Source organism: Macaca nemestrina, chromosome 16 (assembly GCF_043159975.1).
Source record: "Macaca nemestrina isolate mMacNem1 chromosome 16, mMacNem.hap1, whole genome shotgun sequence".
NCBI lineage: Eukaryota > Metazoa > Chordata > Mammalia > Primates > Cercopithecidae > Macaca > Macaca nemestrina.
Genome location: NC_092140.1, coordinates 278,176 through 291,596, shown reverse-complemented (window position 1 = coordinate 291,596; position 13,421 = coordinate 278,176). Strand labels below are relative to the sequence as shown.

The following is a 13,421-nucleotide window of genomic DNA, read 5'->3' as shown; positions in this document are numbered from 1 at the left end:
CCCTCCTGCCCTGCCGGACGCCGCCTTACCCTTCTTTAAGCAGGATGGGCTGCTCGACACTCTTGGGATCTCTTCTCCCCGAGGACGAAATCAGATCCAAGAACTAACACAGGAAGAAATCGGGTCACGGGGAGGAAGCCACACATCCGACGCGCATGGCTCTCATGACAACAGCGTCGGCGGCTGCTGCCTCCTTTCGGATGCCAGTGGAGACAGAACTTGGGGAAGTCCTTCCCTGAGGGCCGAGGGGCCTCTGCCCCCCACTGTGCCACCCCAGCCCTGGCTCTGCCCCCCACTGTGCCACCCCAGCCCCGGCTCTGCCCCCCACTGTGCCACCCAGCCCCGGCTCTGCCAGGGAGATCTCAGGTGAGAAGCTCAGGCAACACCTGGGGATCAACCTGCATCTCCAGAGGCCGCCCGGGGGGACTCTAAGTGGGGAATCTGGGTCCCAGCAGCGAGGCCCACGGGTCCCTGACTGTGGGGAGGAGCAGAGCCCTGGGTCTGGACGTTCCCCCCACGCATGGCGTTCCTGACAGTGGGTAAGAGCAGAGCCCTGGGTCTGTATGTCCCCCATACACGGTGTTCCTGACACTGAGTCTGCGGCCCCAGGGCTCCACGACTGCAGCCTGGAATGAGTCCAGCCGCCACACACACTGAGGTGGGACGCGCCCTCGTCTGGAGGTCTCAGACACAGAACGAGATGGGCAAGGACCCCTTCTTGGCCCCAAAGGTGGTCACGCCAAAGAGTTTATTGACTGCCGGAGGAGGAGGTGTCCCAGGACTCGGGACAGGGCTATCTGGGCAGCGAACGCCCTTATTGTTTAAAATCGCTAATGGCCAAGTCTGTGTCATGTGGGTTCCATCTCAATTTTAAAGGAGCAGCTCTGTCTCCTGGGCACAGCACCGGCTGTCGGACGGGGAGTCGATACTTACGTTCTTCACCGCATCAGCGTATTTCTGCTCATTGAAGAATTCATAAAATGTAGCCATGTAGGACTCCTTAAAACTCGCCTAAAATGAAACAGGGATCACTTGGGAACAGCCTGAAGTACCTCGGCTCCCGGACCAAATCTGAAAAAGCTAGAGGCAGGAACTGCTCAAGCCTAAATAACGATAACAGGAGAAGAACCCCGTGCTACTGGGGAAGTGAGAGCCTGCAGGGCTATCCAGGGGACGAACTGCAGAAATCGCTCAGGCACCAACGAAGACCATCAGACCTGCCAGTGCCCGTGAGGTCTCCAAGCGCCCTTTGGCATCAGTGACTCTGTCCCGGCCCCGGGCCGCCCCTCACACCTGGGTCCCAGGCTCACGAAGAGGTCCGCTGGGGCCCAGAGGTGGCTGCCTGGAGACCTGCAGTCATGGGCCATGGTCCCGAAGCCACCACGCCCGTCTCTCGCCCGTGGGGCATAAGGGCCGCTCTGAGGTGGGAAGAGGCGGCAGAGAGCTCTGTCACATGGGGAAGTGGAGGCACCCCAGGGATTCAGGGGGCCCTTTGCAGCCACCATTCCTGAGGCTCGACCCCAAGTTCCTGTCGTTTCCACACTGAGGTCACTGCACGGTTCCCTGGCTGGGAAATGAGGTGGGGTTGGTGCAGACCTTGGAGGAGGCACAGGTGCCTGTTACGGAGTTTCCAGCCCACAGAGTGGGGCCTGGCTGGTGGGGAAGAGCGGTCGGCCACCTTGGCCTGCCTGCGGGTGCGGCTCGTCCTCCACTCACTCGGACTCAGAAAAGCCCAACGTTTGTCTCAAGGCGGCTGCTCCTCCAGTGGGGGCCCCTGCTCCCCAAAGCCCTCATTTCCACCCGGGCCTCACCAGGAACAGGGAAGCTGGAGGCTGGGGCATCTGTGCACCGCGGCCCAGCCCTCTCCAGACGGAGCCCCAGGGGGCCCGAAGGCATCAACCTGCCCTGGCCAGGCCCCTGCAGAGACAGCCTCGGGCCCCACCATGAGTCCCCGGCACCCCTCGAATGTCAGCTCTAACCCCCTCAAACACACAAGGTGCTCTCGGGGAAAGGGGGCAGACACTTGAGGGACCCTCAGCCCGGCGGCACCACATCCGGTCTGAAGGGAGGAGGATGGAGGACAGAGGTTCATATCCCCAGGGAGAGAGGGGCCCCGGGAGGAGGGGGGCGCGTGGGGAGGAGTGGGCTGCATGGGGAGGCAGTGGTTGGGTGGGGAGGAGGGGGCCGTGTGGGGAGGAGGGAGCTGCGTGGGGAGGAGGGGGCTGCGTGGGGAGGAGGTTGTGGGGAGGAGGGGGACTGCGTGGGGAGGAGCGGGCCATGTGGGGAGGAGGGGGCTGCGTGGGGAGGAAGGGGGCTGCGTGAGGAGGGGGCTGCGTGGTGGGGGAAGGGGCCGTGTGGTGGGGGAGGGGGCCGCGTGGGGAGGAGGGGGCTGCATGGGGAGGAGGGGGCCGCGTGGGGAGGAGGGGGCCGCGTGGTGGGGGAGCACTGCGATGCCCAGGAGGCCCCAGGTCAGGCCACCTGCCCGGTCCGCTTGGCCGCGTCCCACACCTGACAGGTCAGAGGCTGCTCCTGCCACAGGGCCAGTGAGGAGCCACAGGCTCCCGAAAACAGTCACGGGTTCACTTTGGGAGGGGAGAGGTGGGCGGGACGGGGACGCTGGGGTCCTGGGCTTCAGGAGCGGATGTGGTGCCAGCTCTGATTCTCGATCTCTATCTAACTCTCAAATGTGGGAGGTTTTCATGTGTATTTACTGAAAAGAGAAAAGAATCAGTTGTCCCTAAGAAGAGAAAAAGAAGAACGGAGACTCACAGATTTGGACTTGGACAGGCTGCCGAGGGTTTGAATGGTCTTGGAGATCAATGTCAGCGTCCTGGACGTCTGGGGGTCCTGGGGAGGCGGGAGCGAGAAAGGTCTGTGTCAGCTTTACAGAAATACTGGGACTGTCTCAGGTCACCCAGGGGACGAAATACAGGAGTCACCTCCGAGCTGCTGTGACTTGTGCATGAGCTGCGGAGACACGGGTAGCGACGCAGACAGGACTGGAGGAGGCGGGTATCCCAGTCTCAGGACCTGCTGAGACCGTCCCGCAGGCAGCATCCGATGGCACCGTGGGGACCCACCCTCTTGGCCCAGCATGCTGGATGCGTCTCAAAGTCGAAAGCATCAGGCGGGGTCATGGCTCTGGGGTGCTGAGTCTCGGGGTGCTGAGTCTCCTGGCCCTGCCTGGGGCTCATCTCAGCCTTCATGAGGTTTGAAAGTTCAACTTACAAGTGCTGAGGGCCAGGCTTGGTGGCTCACACCTGTAATCCCAGCACTTTGGGAGGCCGAGGCAGGTGGATCACTTGAGGTCAGGAGTTCGAGACCAGCCTGGCCAACATGGTAAAACCCCATCTCTACTAAAAATACAAAATTAGCTGGGCATGGTGACACACGCCTGTGATCCAAGCTACTAGGGAGGCTGAGGCACGAGAATTGCTTGACCCCAGGAGGCAGAGGTTGCAGTGAGCTGAGATGGTGCCACTGCACTCCAGCCTGAGTGACAGAGCAAGACTCCATCTCAAAAAAAAAAAAGTGCCGGGGAATGGGCCATTCCTCACATCCCCTCGCCCTGGCCATCTCCTTCCAGCTCTGCCACCTGCACATGCAACACGGTCACCCCAGATCCCTGCACCCTGAGAGCCGCGGCCCCAGCAACCACATTGGGGCCTGGAGCAAATCACTGCTGAACAGGGATCTGTTGACTCAATACACGGATGATACGCCGATCATCAATACTCCATATGCGATGGGCAGGGGAGGAGAGCACGGCGGTGACCAGCAGCTAAACCCTGGTCAAACCGTCCACTGCTTTTGTGATGTTGTCTCAATTCCCCCAGAACATACACAGCTTAAATAGGTCGGTGAACCAGCTGCAACGAGGACGTTCTGGGACCTGGCACATCCACCAGCACTCCCCACGCACCGTCCACACACTCCACCAGCACTCCCCACGCACCGTCCACACACTCCCCACAGTCCACACGTACTCCACACTCCCCACACACTCCCCACACCTTCCACACGTACTCCACACACTCCACACACACAGCACACGTACTCCGCATTCCCCACGCCTTCCACACTCCCCACACCCCACACGTACTCCACACGTACTCCACACACTCCACACACACGGCACACGTACTCCGCGTTTCCCATGCCTTCCACACTCCCCACAGTCCACACGTACTCCACACTCCCCACGCACTCCCCACGCCTTCCACACGTACTCCACACACTTCACACACACGGCACACGTACTCCCCATTCCCCACGCCTTCCACACTCCCCACAGCCCACACGTACTTCACACTCCCCACGCACTCCCCACGCCTTCCACACGTACTCCACACACACGGCACACGTACTCCCCATTCCCCACGCCTTCCACACTCCCCACACCCCACACGTACTCCCCATTCCCCACGCCTTCCACACTCCCCACACCCCACACGTACTCCACACACTCCACACACACTCCACACTCCCCACGCACTCCACACTCCACAGGGTCGGCCCCCACAGCCACACAGATGCCCTGACCCAGGCTGCAGTCCCAGGGCGGCTCAGAAAGCCTCGGTCCCTCAGCCAGTCACTCACCGTGTGGTGCGGCGTGAGCTGGAAGAGGTTGGGGGAGAGAATGGCAGGCGCAAAGAACCTCAGGAAGATGAAGCTGCTCACTGCGGTGTACCTGACGTCCGGGTCACCTGCGGGAGACAACGGCGGGGTGGCCCTTTCCCTCTGGCACAGCGGCCCCCAAGGGTCTGCGGGGAAGTCCTGCCACAGTCCTGGATCTCTCTCCACCTGTGTCTCTCTCCGTCTCTCTCTCTCCATCTCTCTCTCTCCATCTCTCTCTCTGTCTCTTTTTCTCTGTCTCTATCTCTCTCCCTGTCTGTCTCTTTCTTTCTCTCTCTCTCTCTCTCCCTCTCTCCATCTCTCTTTCTCTGTCTCTCTTTCTCTATCTCTCTCTGTCTTTCTCTGTCTGTCTCTCTCTCTTTCTCTCTCTGTCTCTGTCCGTCTCTCATCATCACCATACAGCGCAGCACCTTTGGTGCCTGTCACAGACTCATTCCACGGTGGTCTGTGCTCATCTGGGTGAGAGGATGTGTTTTATCTCTTCACTTCCACCTTGTTCAAAGTGGGTCTGGGGCTGGGAAGTGCTTGGGAACTGCCTCCCTGAGACCCCTGGGCCCCTGGGCCAGGGCTGTCTGATGTCCTGAGAAACGGGTGGGGACAGCGTTTGACTTCTGGGGACACAGAAGCGTGGATGGCTCTGCAGGGCCATGGCCACCCTGGGGGTGTCTGCAGCCGTCCTGAGGCCACAGGACACGCAAGGAAGGGAGAAGCCAGGCAGCGGGGCCCTCGCCGAGCCTCTCAGCAGCCCCAGAGCCTGAGTCCCGGCGGGGCCTCGAGCATCGCAGGAGACAGGCAGGTGCAGGCGCCTCCTCGAGGGTCGGCAAGGTTGAGAAGCTTGGGGCCAGATGCCCAGGTCCCTGGGGGATCTCTAGCTTGGGGGTTTGAAGAAGGGGCAGCTCCCCCAGGGGTCCTGACTCCTCGAAGACACGGGCAGGCAGAACCCCCAACACCACTCTGGGCCCTGCCCCAACAAAAAGAAACCACTGGGAAAACCCGGGGGGCCACATCAGGAAAATTCACCTGACAAAGCCCGGCCGGCCTTCCCGGCCCCCCGAGAGACCACTGCGGTCATGAACTCCAGGGCTGGGGACCCCCGAGACCACTGCGGTCATGAACTCCAGGGATGGGGGCCCCCCAAGAGACCACTGTGGTCATGAACTCCAGGGCTGGGGACCCCCGAGACCACTGCGGTCATGAACTCCAGGGATGGGGGCCCCCCGAGAGACCACTGCGGTCATGAACTCCAGGGATGGGGGCCCCCCTAGAGACCACTGCGGTCATGAACTCCAGGGATGGGGACCCCCCGAGACCACAGAGATTGGGAACTCCAGGGCTGGGGGCCCCCCAGACGACTGCGGTCGGGAACTCCAGGGCTGGGGCCCCCCGAGACCACTGCGGTCATGAACTTCAGGGCTGGGGTCCCCCAAGACCACTGTGGACGGGAACTCCAGGGCTGGGGCTCCCCGAGACCACTGCGGTTGTGAAACTGGGGAACACTGGCCCAGGCACAAAACCCTGGAAAAATCCACCCTCTGAACTGGGGCTCATGCCCCCACAATTCTAGTCCAGCGAGGGCTGCTGGGGGTTCTGCCTGGGTGGGAGTCACCCTGCACGGGGCTGTGGCCATTTCTCAGCAACACGAGGGTGTCCAGGGCACTCACCCTGGAAGCGCTTGGCCGCTGCCTCCCGGAGCGAGAAGAATATGTCGCACATGACGGTCGGGCAGCTCACCCCGGACTCGGTGATGGCGTGGAAGACACGGTCCACGTACTGCCGTAGGTTCTCCTGCAACGGGATACGGCACTGGGACCCACTGTCGAGGCTGCCCGCAGGCGCGTGTAGCACCAGGACACACCCAGGGAGGGGCACGTGGGGAGGGGCACGTGGGGAGGGGCTGAGGGCGGGCGCAGGGCAGCCACAGAAGCAAGACACGTGTGAACAGCCACCCCCTGGAAATCTGTGCTGGGAGCTGTGGCGATTCACGTGTGAAAATCACTACACCCTGTTCGGGGCGCCACGTCCGCTCCCCTTGTTTACTGAGTGGGGAACAGACACTCACTAGAACGTGCCTGCCCGAGGCAAGAGCTCTGTCTGGTCATTTACATACAAAGATGACCAAACAGCACAGTCTGCAACACGTATCATGTGAAGTGACTAAAATGTTGGGGCAAGTTCAACATCAGAGAGTTTTGTTTTAAAATGCGGGACACAGCTCTGGGGACAGCCTGGGGAGGCGGGGAGGCCATCCTGTCCCAGGAAAAGGCGGGGGCAGGAGCCATCGCCCCAGGGGAGGCAGAGCTGGGTGTGCAGGGCAGACCCTCCAGGGGAGGCAGAGCTGGATGTGCAGACCAGATCCCCAAGGGGAGGCAGAGCTGGGTGTGCAGACCAGATCCCCAAGGGGAGGCAGAGCTGGCCGGGACACCCCAGGGGAAGTAGAGCTGGGCACACAGGTCAGGCCAAAGGTGGTGGCCTCCCAGCAGTGCAGCCAGCATACTGTAGCCAGGCGAGGCAGGTATCCCTACGCCCGGTCCTGCGCCCACCCCAACCAGGGTCATGGGATGAGTCAGAGCTTCCAGGTAGCCACCGGCTGAAAGACCCCAAGCAGGTGACTGGCCCTGGTTGCGTTCATGAACAAAACCTACCATGTTGTTTTCAAGGTTTTCTCCATCTTTCAGCTTCACAGGGTCTATTTCACAGGGTTTGTGGCTCTGGCATATCTGGGGAGAGGTTTAAGACGAGGCTCTGTGAGTGGGTTCCGGGGGCACAGGCAGGGAGGGAGGAGGGGGGCTCAGGCCTGGCTGAGATGCAGACCCTGAGCCTCATCCACAAAATGCCGCAACAGCTCCCCGAACACGGCCACTGGCATGGAGGGGCACAGAGGGGCACAGTGAGGCACGGTGAGGCACGGAGGGACACGGAGGGGCACGGCGAGGCACACAGGGGCGTGGTGAGGCACGGAGGGGCATGGTGATGCCGGACTGCAGGTCCACCGTGGGGTGGTGTCGCCCCGAGCCTTGGCTGAAAGGGGGCCACTCTAGGCCTGTGTCACAGGCTGCCGAGGGACAAGTGAGAGGTCAGGTGCAAACACCAGGCACGGGGCCCAGTCCATGGCCACAATCAGATAAGCCGGGCTTTCTCGGGGAGCGATGTGCTGATGTGCACCAGCCACACAGACCAGGCCTCGCAGGCCTTTAATAATATTTTCACTTCAAAATGCTGCCGTGATTTTGCCACGGAGCAAAACAGAATGCTGCGTTAAATGTTCTCACGTTTGCAAAGAGCCTGTTTACAAAGCTGTTCGTAAACAGGGGGCACAACCTGGTGGCATCAGAGGGTGGGGTGAGGACTGCACGTGCGGGCATCAGAGGGTGGGGTAAGGACTCGGCGTGCCGGCATCAGAGGGTGGGGTGAGGCCTTGGCATGCGGGCATCAGACGGTCAGGTGAGGACTGGGTGTGCAGCTCAAACGTGCTATACTGCCAGGGCCCAGACACAGGGGACCGCAGGACGTGTGGAGAAAGGTCTCCCTGGGAAGAGCCAGGTTTTTCTTGCGAATGGTGGGTTTTCTTATGTATAGTTTTGATTCGGGAGAATCTGGAAGGTTCTGGAGTACACAGGGAACCTCCTCTCAATAAGAGCGAATGAATCAGCATCCCTGCAGCAAGGCTGGAGGAGCGGACGTTCAAGCCCAGCTCGTGGTCTGGCTGGATCCCTGTGCAGTGCCCTGTCGGGGGAAGTCCTCCCCGTGTCCCACGATGCTGAGGACTCCAGCCCCGTGCTCACCTCCTCGATGGCGGGCTTCAGGGTGACGTGCAAGTAATGCATCCCCGCCAGCTTCATGGTCTCGTCGATGCACTTGGACGCCAGTGAGTTTCCTCGGAAGATGGTGTTGGGGTCCCTGGGAAATGGCGATGGGGACAGTGTTTGTCTCCTGGGGATGCGGAAGAGCAAGTCGGAGCAGAGCCTGGCCCCGAGCACCTGCCTGTGGGCCGTGAGGTCAGCGCACGCCCATCCGTCGGCTTCCTGATGTTTTACAAGGAGCACAACTAGGCCAGGAGCTCGAGGCCCTGCCCATGGAACCGTCCTGTGTCAACAATGCCAGAGGGAACCACTCGGCTGCCCGCGTGGCCACCAGCTCAGGAGGAGCCTGGCTGGCCTTTGCTCCCGTCCTCTCGCCCTCTGCGGCCTGTGCCTGCACAGAGAATTGAGCACCAGACCCTGGCAGGATCCGAGGGCCAGCAGAGAAGCAAACCCCTCCTGCCAGCTACGGTGGCCACAGGCGCAGCCGGATGTTTCTAGAATAAGGCGTCTGGAAACAGCGCTCAGCAGGTCCTGAGGGAAGCCGTGCCCCATTTTCATGGGCTCCCAAAGTGCCCCAGTGAGGGGACCTGAGCTGTCCTCGAGCCCTGGGAGCCGTTTTCCCTCCCCACTCACTCACTATACCCGGGATTTCAAAGGCAAATGGGGCTTTCAAAGAAAAAAAGAGAATCATTAACTGGGTCTGTGAAAAAACCCCGAATCCACACGGTTTCTGGGGACACTTGAATTCCCTCAAGCCCTGCGCCAGGACGTGCTTCCCAGCGACGACCTCGCCATCCCTGCAGCAGGTCCAAGCCGCTCACCCCCGGGGCGGGGCGGGGCGGGCACTCACTGGGTCCGCTTCACCTCCGCGCTGGCGATGGCACTGATGAAGGGCACCACCCTGCCATAGTGTAGCAAGAGTCGCACCAGCGGGACGGCTGCCTCCTGCTTCTCCCGGCAAACCTCGCCCAGGATGTGGGCCGCAGATGCTGACACGGGCTGCGGGGAGGGGCGAGGTCAGTGCCCGGGCCCGGTCAGTGCCGGGGCCCAGGGTGTGGGACCCTCAGAGGCCTGTCCCCACCCTGGCTGGGGTCTCACTTCCAGCCACAATAGATATGGCTCTTTGCTGAGACAGAAACACATATATTCACAAAAGCACCAAAACTTCCCATTTGCTGCTGCTTGGCTAGGCCCTTGGAGGAGCGTCTGCACCTCCTCCTAGCAACCCCCAAATGCGGCCAGCTCTACGGCTCCTGAGTCAGCAGAGGGACCCTGATGATGGGGATACCCCTCAGACAACCCCGCGAGGCCTCAGCATCACCAGGTTCCCACGGCTCTACCTGCAGACAGACCAGTGCCCCCAGCAAAGGGGTCCAGGCATCTGGGCGGGAAACAGGCCAGGCTGGGAGGCATGGGAAAGGCCCCTCAGGGACGAGGTGCCCTCTGGGGTGGGGCAACGCGTGGGGCGGGGCCCCAGGCAGGTGGCACCTCCTGCCCACACCCACAGGCCACGGCGTGGACAAGCACCTCCACATCCGCAGACTTCAACAGCAGGTCCCGCAGAGGGCTGTAATAGTCAGAAGAAAACACGTGGTCTTCCGTGTATACCACGTTCAGCCGCAGGGAGCCCAGGTCGTCTGGCTTTAGGTTCTTGCTACCGTTGTCCCGGGGCTGCAGAAAGTACCTGGGTGGGAGGGACACACGGAGGGAGGCGTGAGGCTGAACCTGCCAAGGAGCAGCTCTCAGGGCAGCCCAGCTGCCTGCTTGAGGCTGACTGGTCAGGAGGGTGATCCCGCAGGACCCCCCCGAGTGCAGCCCCTGGGATTCCCCACAGAAGACCCCCAGCACAGCTGGTCACTGGGGATCCCCAGGAAGCAAGTGTTGGACCCAAAGACGCAGGAGTCAACGGGGGAAACGCGGAGGGGGATGGGGGGTGCAACATGGAGGGAACGGGTTTCCGGGAACCCGCGCAGAAGTGGTCAGTGATTCGCCGTGAAGACCTACGGCCGGCAATGTCAGCAGCAGATGGAAATGAAAATTATTTCAACCACAGCGTGCCGTGGCTCCTGCTGCCACAGGTGGGGGCCTTGGGCTGGTGAGCCTGGCAGGCCACCTCGGCACCTGGTCATTGTGGGCGATGTTTCCTGCCCGGCCACTCTTCCATCTTTGGTTCTACCCCATGCAGTCACCCAGGAGCCCTCTCTGCTCTGATTTGTGGGCCAGGCAGTCTCAGCTCTCAGGTGGGTGGAGCCCGTGTCCCAGGCACGAGCCCCCGTCAGGTGGGTGGAGCCCGTGTCTGAGGCACAAGCCCCTGTCACGTCGGGGGAGCCCGTGTCTGAGGCACGAGGCCCCGTCAGGTGGGTGGAGCCTGTGCCTGAGGTATTAGCCCCCATCAGGTGGGTGGAGCCCGTGTCCGAGGCACGAGGCCCCGTCAGGTGGGTGGAGCCTGTGCCTGAGGTATTAGCCCCCATCAGGTGGGTGGAGCCCGTGTCTGAGGCACGAGGCCCCGTCAGGTGGGTGGAGCCTGTGCCTGAGGTATTAGCCCCCATCAGGTGGGTGGAGCCCGTGTCTGAGGCACGAGGCCCCGTCAGGTGGGTGGAGCCCGTGTCTGAGGTATGAGCCCCCGTCAGGTGGGTGGAGCCCGTGTCTGAGGCACGAGGCCCCGTCAGGTGGGTGGAGCCCATGTCTGAGGTATTACCCCCGTCAGGTGGGTGGAGCCCGTGTCCGAGGCACGGGGCCCCGTCAGGTGGGTGGAGCCCGTGTCTGAGGCACGAGCCCCCGTCAGGTGGGTGGAGCCCGTGTCTGAGGTATTAGCCCCCGTCAGGTGGGTGGAGCCCGTGTCTGAGGCGCGAAGCCCCGTCAGGTGGGTGGAGCCCCTGTCTGAGGTATGAGCCCCCGTCAGGTGGGTGGAGCCCGTGTCCGAGGCATGAGCCCCCTGGGGTTCTCTGGGGTCTGTGGTGGCTGCCTTGGCTACCCGGGCCAGGGGTTCGCTCAGCGTAGGAGGAAGCCTAACTCAGCTCAGGGGGCCTGTGCCCGTGCCGTCTTCATAGAATCAAAAGACACGTGCGTTTCAGTTTCTGGGATGGAAACCTGCCCTCACACACACGGCAGAGGGACACATGGGGCGTTAGGCCGCGGCACACAGTCCACGCCTGGCAGTGCACGCCTCCCGCAACTCCGGGCCCTCTCAGGAGCTGCCTGTCGCTAAGGGACACACGTGAACTGGAAGTTAAATCAAACAATGGCCTGCTCCTTCCACCAAAACACCAAGCACCCGGAGAAAACAGGAAAGAAAAGCAGGAGGCAGCAACACACGTCATGCCCTGGGGTGGGTTCTGGGTCAGAGCCGATCCCTGAGGTCCAGACGTGCAGAGCGGAATGGAGAACCCTGTAATGCGCCCTCAATAGGAGGTGCTGCCGAGGGCCCAGAGCAAGACCCGGAGTGCAGCCGCGGGGCAGGGCCCGCTGTGCGCATTCTGGGCTCCTGCACCAGCTGCTGATACCCTCTCCTCCCGGGGTCAGACCCCGCGAGCGGCTGGCGGCTCAGGGTCTCCCTTTCACCCGGGGTCAGACCCCGCGAGCTGCTGGTGGCTCAGGGTCCCCCTTTCACCCGGGGTCAGACCCCACGAGCTGCTGGTGGCTCAGGGTCCCGCTTTCACTAGCGTTCCCTGTCTTGTTTTGAGGTGCCAGCCGTCGTGAGTCCCTGCTCAGTGTGATCCCTGCTGCCTCTCCTCACCTGCCGTTTCTCACCTGCTGTGAGGCAGAAACTCATCAGCAGGCGGGTGCCGGGCGCAGCCGAGGACCAGCACACATGGCCTCTGTGCCTTTCCACTCAGAGGCAGCATGTGTTTTTGTGGCTCTCAGAGATGTGGAAGTCTGCAGGCGCAGCGTCACCTTACCATGCCTCGTAGGAGCTGGACTGCCGCAGGACTTTCAACGGGATCCTTAGTTCTCCCAGGAATTCATCTCCAAACTTCAGGTTACTGGCATTCCAGAGGTCAACTCTGAAAAACGGCATCAGTACAGCTCTAGCTGACAGCGGGCAGCCCGGGTGAAGCAGAGATTACGGGCCATGCTTTGTTTCCCTAGGAGCAGGGGGAGCCTGCAGCGCCTCCCAGAGTCTCCATCAAGGCTCAGCCCACCGGGCAGGTTTAAAACACATCAGACCAGCCTGTGGTTTTGGAATAAAGATGAGTGTCTCCCAGTGGTAATGGGCAGGCAGAGGAAGGCAAAAGGCTCTTAGATAGGAAGGAGCCTGCGTGTCGCTCCGTGCACCAGGGAGCTACATGATCCCAGGCTCTGCACCAGGAGGGAGCCGGGCATCGCTGCGTGCACCCAGGAGCTACGCGGCTGCTGCCGCTCTCAGCTCCAGCACCATCTGTCCCCTTTGCCCACAACAGGCCCAATGTCAGCAGCCTGTGCACGGCGGGCAAGTGAGACCCTCAGGGGCCTGTGGCGTGTGCCTCTCGCACCGTCCCAGCGTACGGCCCAGCAGCCTCCATCTGCAGGGATCAATGCAGGGGATGATGAAGAACTTGGGCTGTAGAGAGGAGGGTGCCCATGGAGGATGGGCTGGCTGATTCAACAGCCAGGGGCTCTCTGCTTTCGTCACATGAAAATGTGCCTCAAAACAAAACTGGGTGCTTGTGAATGCCCTGCCCCTGAATATAGAACCCTGTGTCCACAGATCGCTTATGACCTGGGGCATGAAGTGGATTCAGGGGCCACGCACACCACAGCAGGGGGAGAACCGTGGCCACAGCATGGTCCACGAATCTCCCTGAGTAGCCTGGGCCCAGCATCGTGAAGCTTCTGCTAATGTCTAACACGGCAGCGGCTTCCACTAATGCTCTGTCCTGGTGTGGGACGGTACGTGTCCCCTCAGACCTGGGGCTGTGAAATTCTGACAGACACACAGCATCCCCGGCTACAACAAGTCTACAGGACTGTACCCCAGTCCCTCATGGCCAGGACCCACCCGCATGC

The 13,421-nt window shown here is 61.7% G+C and overlaps 1 protein-coding gene across 4 annotated transcripts in view; it reads right to left on the bottom strand.

Moving 5' to 3' along the window:
- LOC105485231 (RAS p21 protein activator 3) overlaps positions 1–13,421 on the bottom strand; it is a 124,104-nt gene that overhangs the window by 22,584 nt on the left and 88,099 nt on the right. For all 4 annotated transcript variants that reach the window (XM_011747466.2, XM_011747467.3, XM_071080972.1 and 1 more), the window contains exons 9-18: positions 12,335–12,439; positions 9,963–10,119; positions 9,286–9,434; positions 8,418–8,532; positions 7,278–7,352; positions 6,297–6,420; positions 4,600–4,706; positions 2,770–2,847; positions 934–1,011; positions 30–103 (exon numbers count right to left, since the gene is read on the bottom strand). In XM_011747466.2, coding sequence (XP_011745768.1) covers positions 30–103; positions 934–1,011; positions 2,770–2,847; positions 4,600–4,706; positions 6,297–6,420; positions 7,278–7,352; positions 8,418–8,532; positions 9,286–9,434; positions 9,963–10,119; positions 12,335–12,439 — 1,062 coding nt within the window. The remainder of the gene's footprint in view (positions 1–29; positions 104–933; positions 1,012–2,769; positions 2,848–4,599; positions 4,707–6,296; positions 6,421–7,277; positions 7,353–8,417; positions 8,533–9,285; positions 9,435–9,962; positions 10,120–12,334; positions 12,440–13,421) is intronic.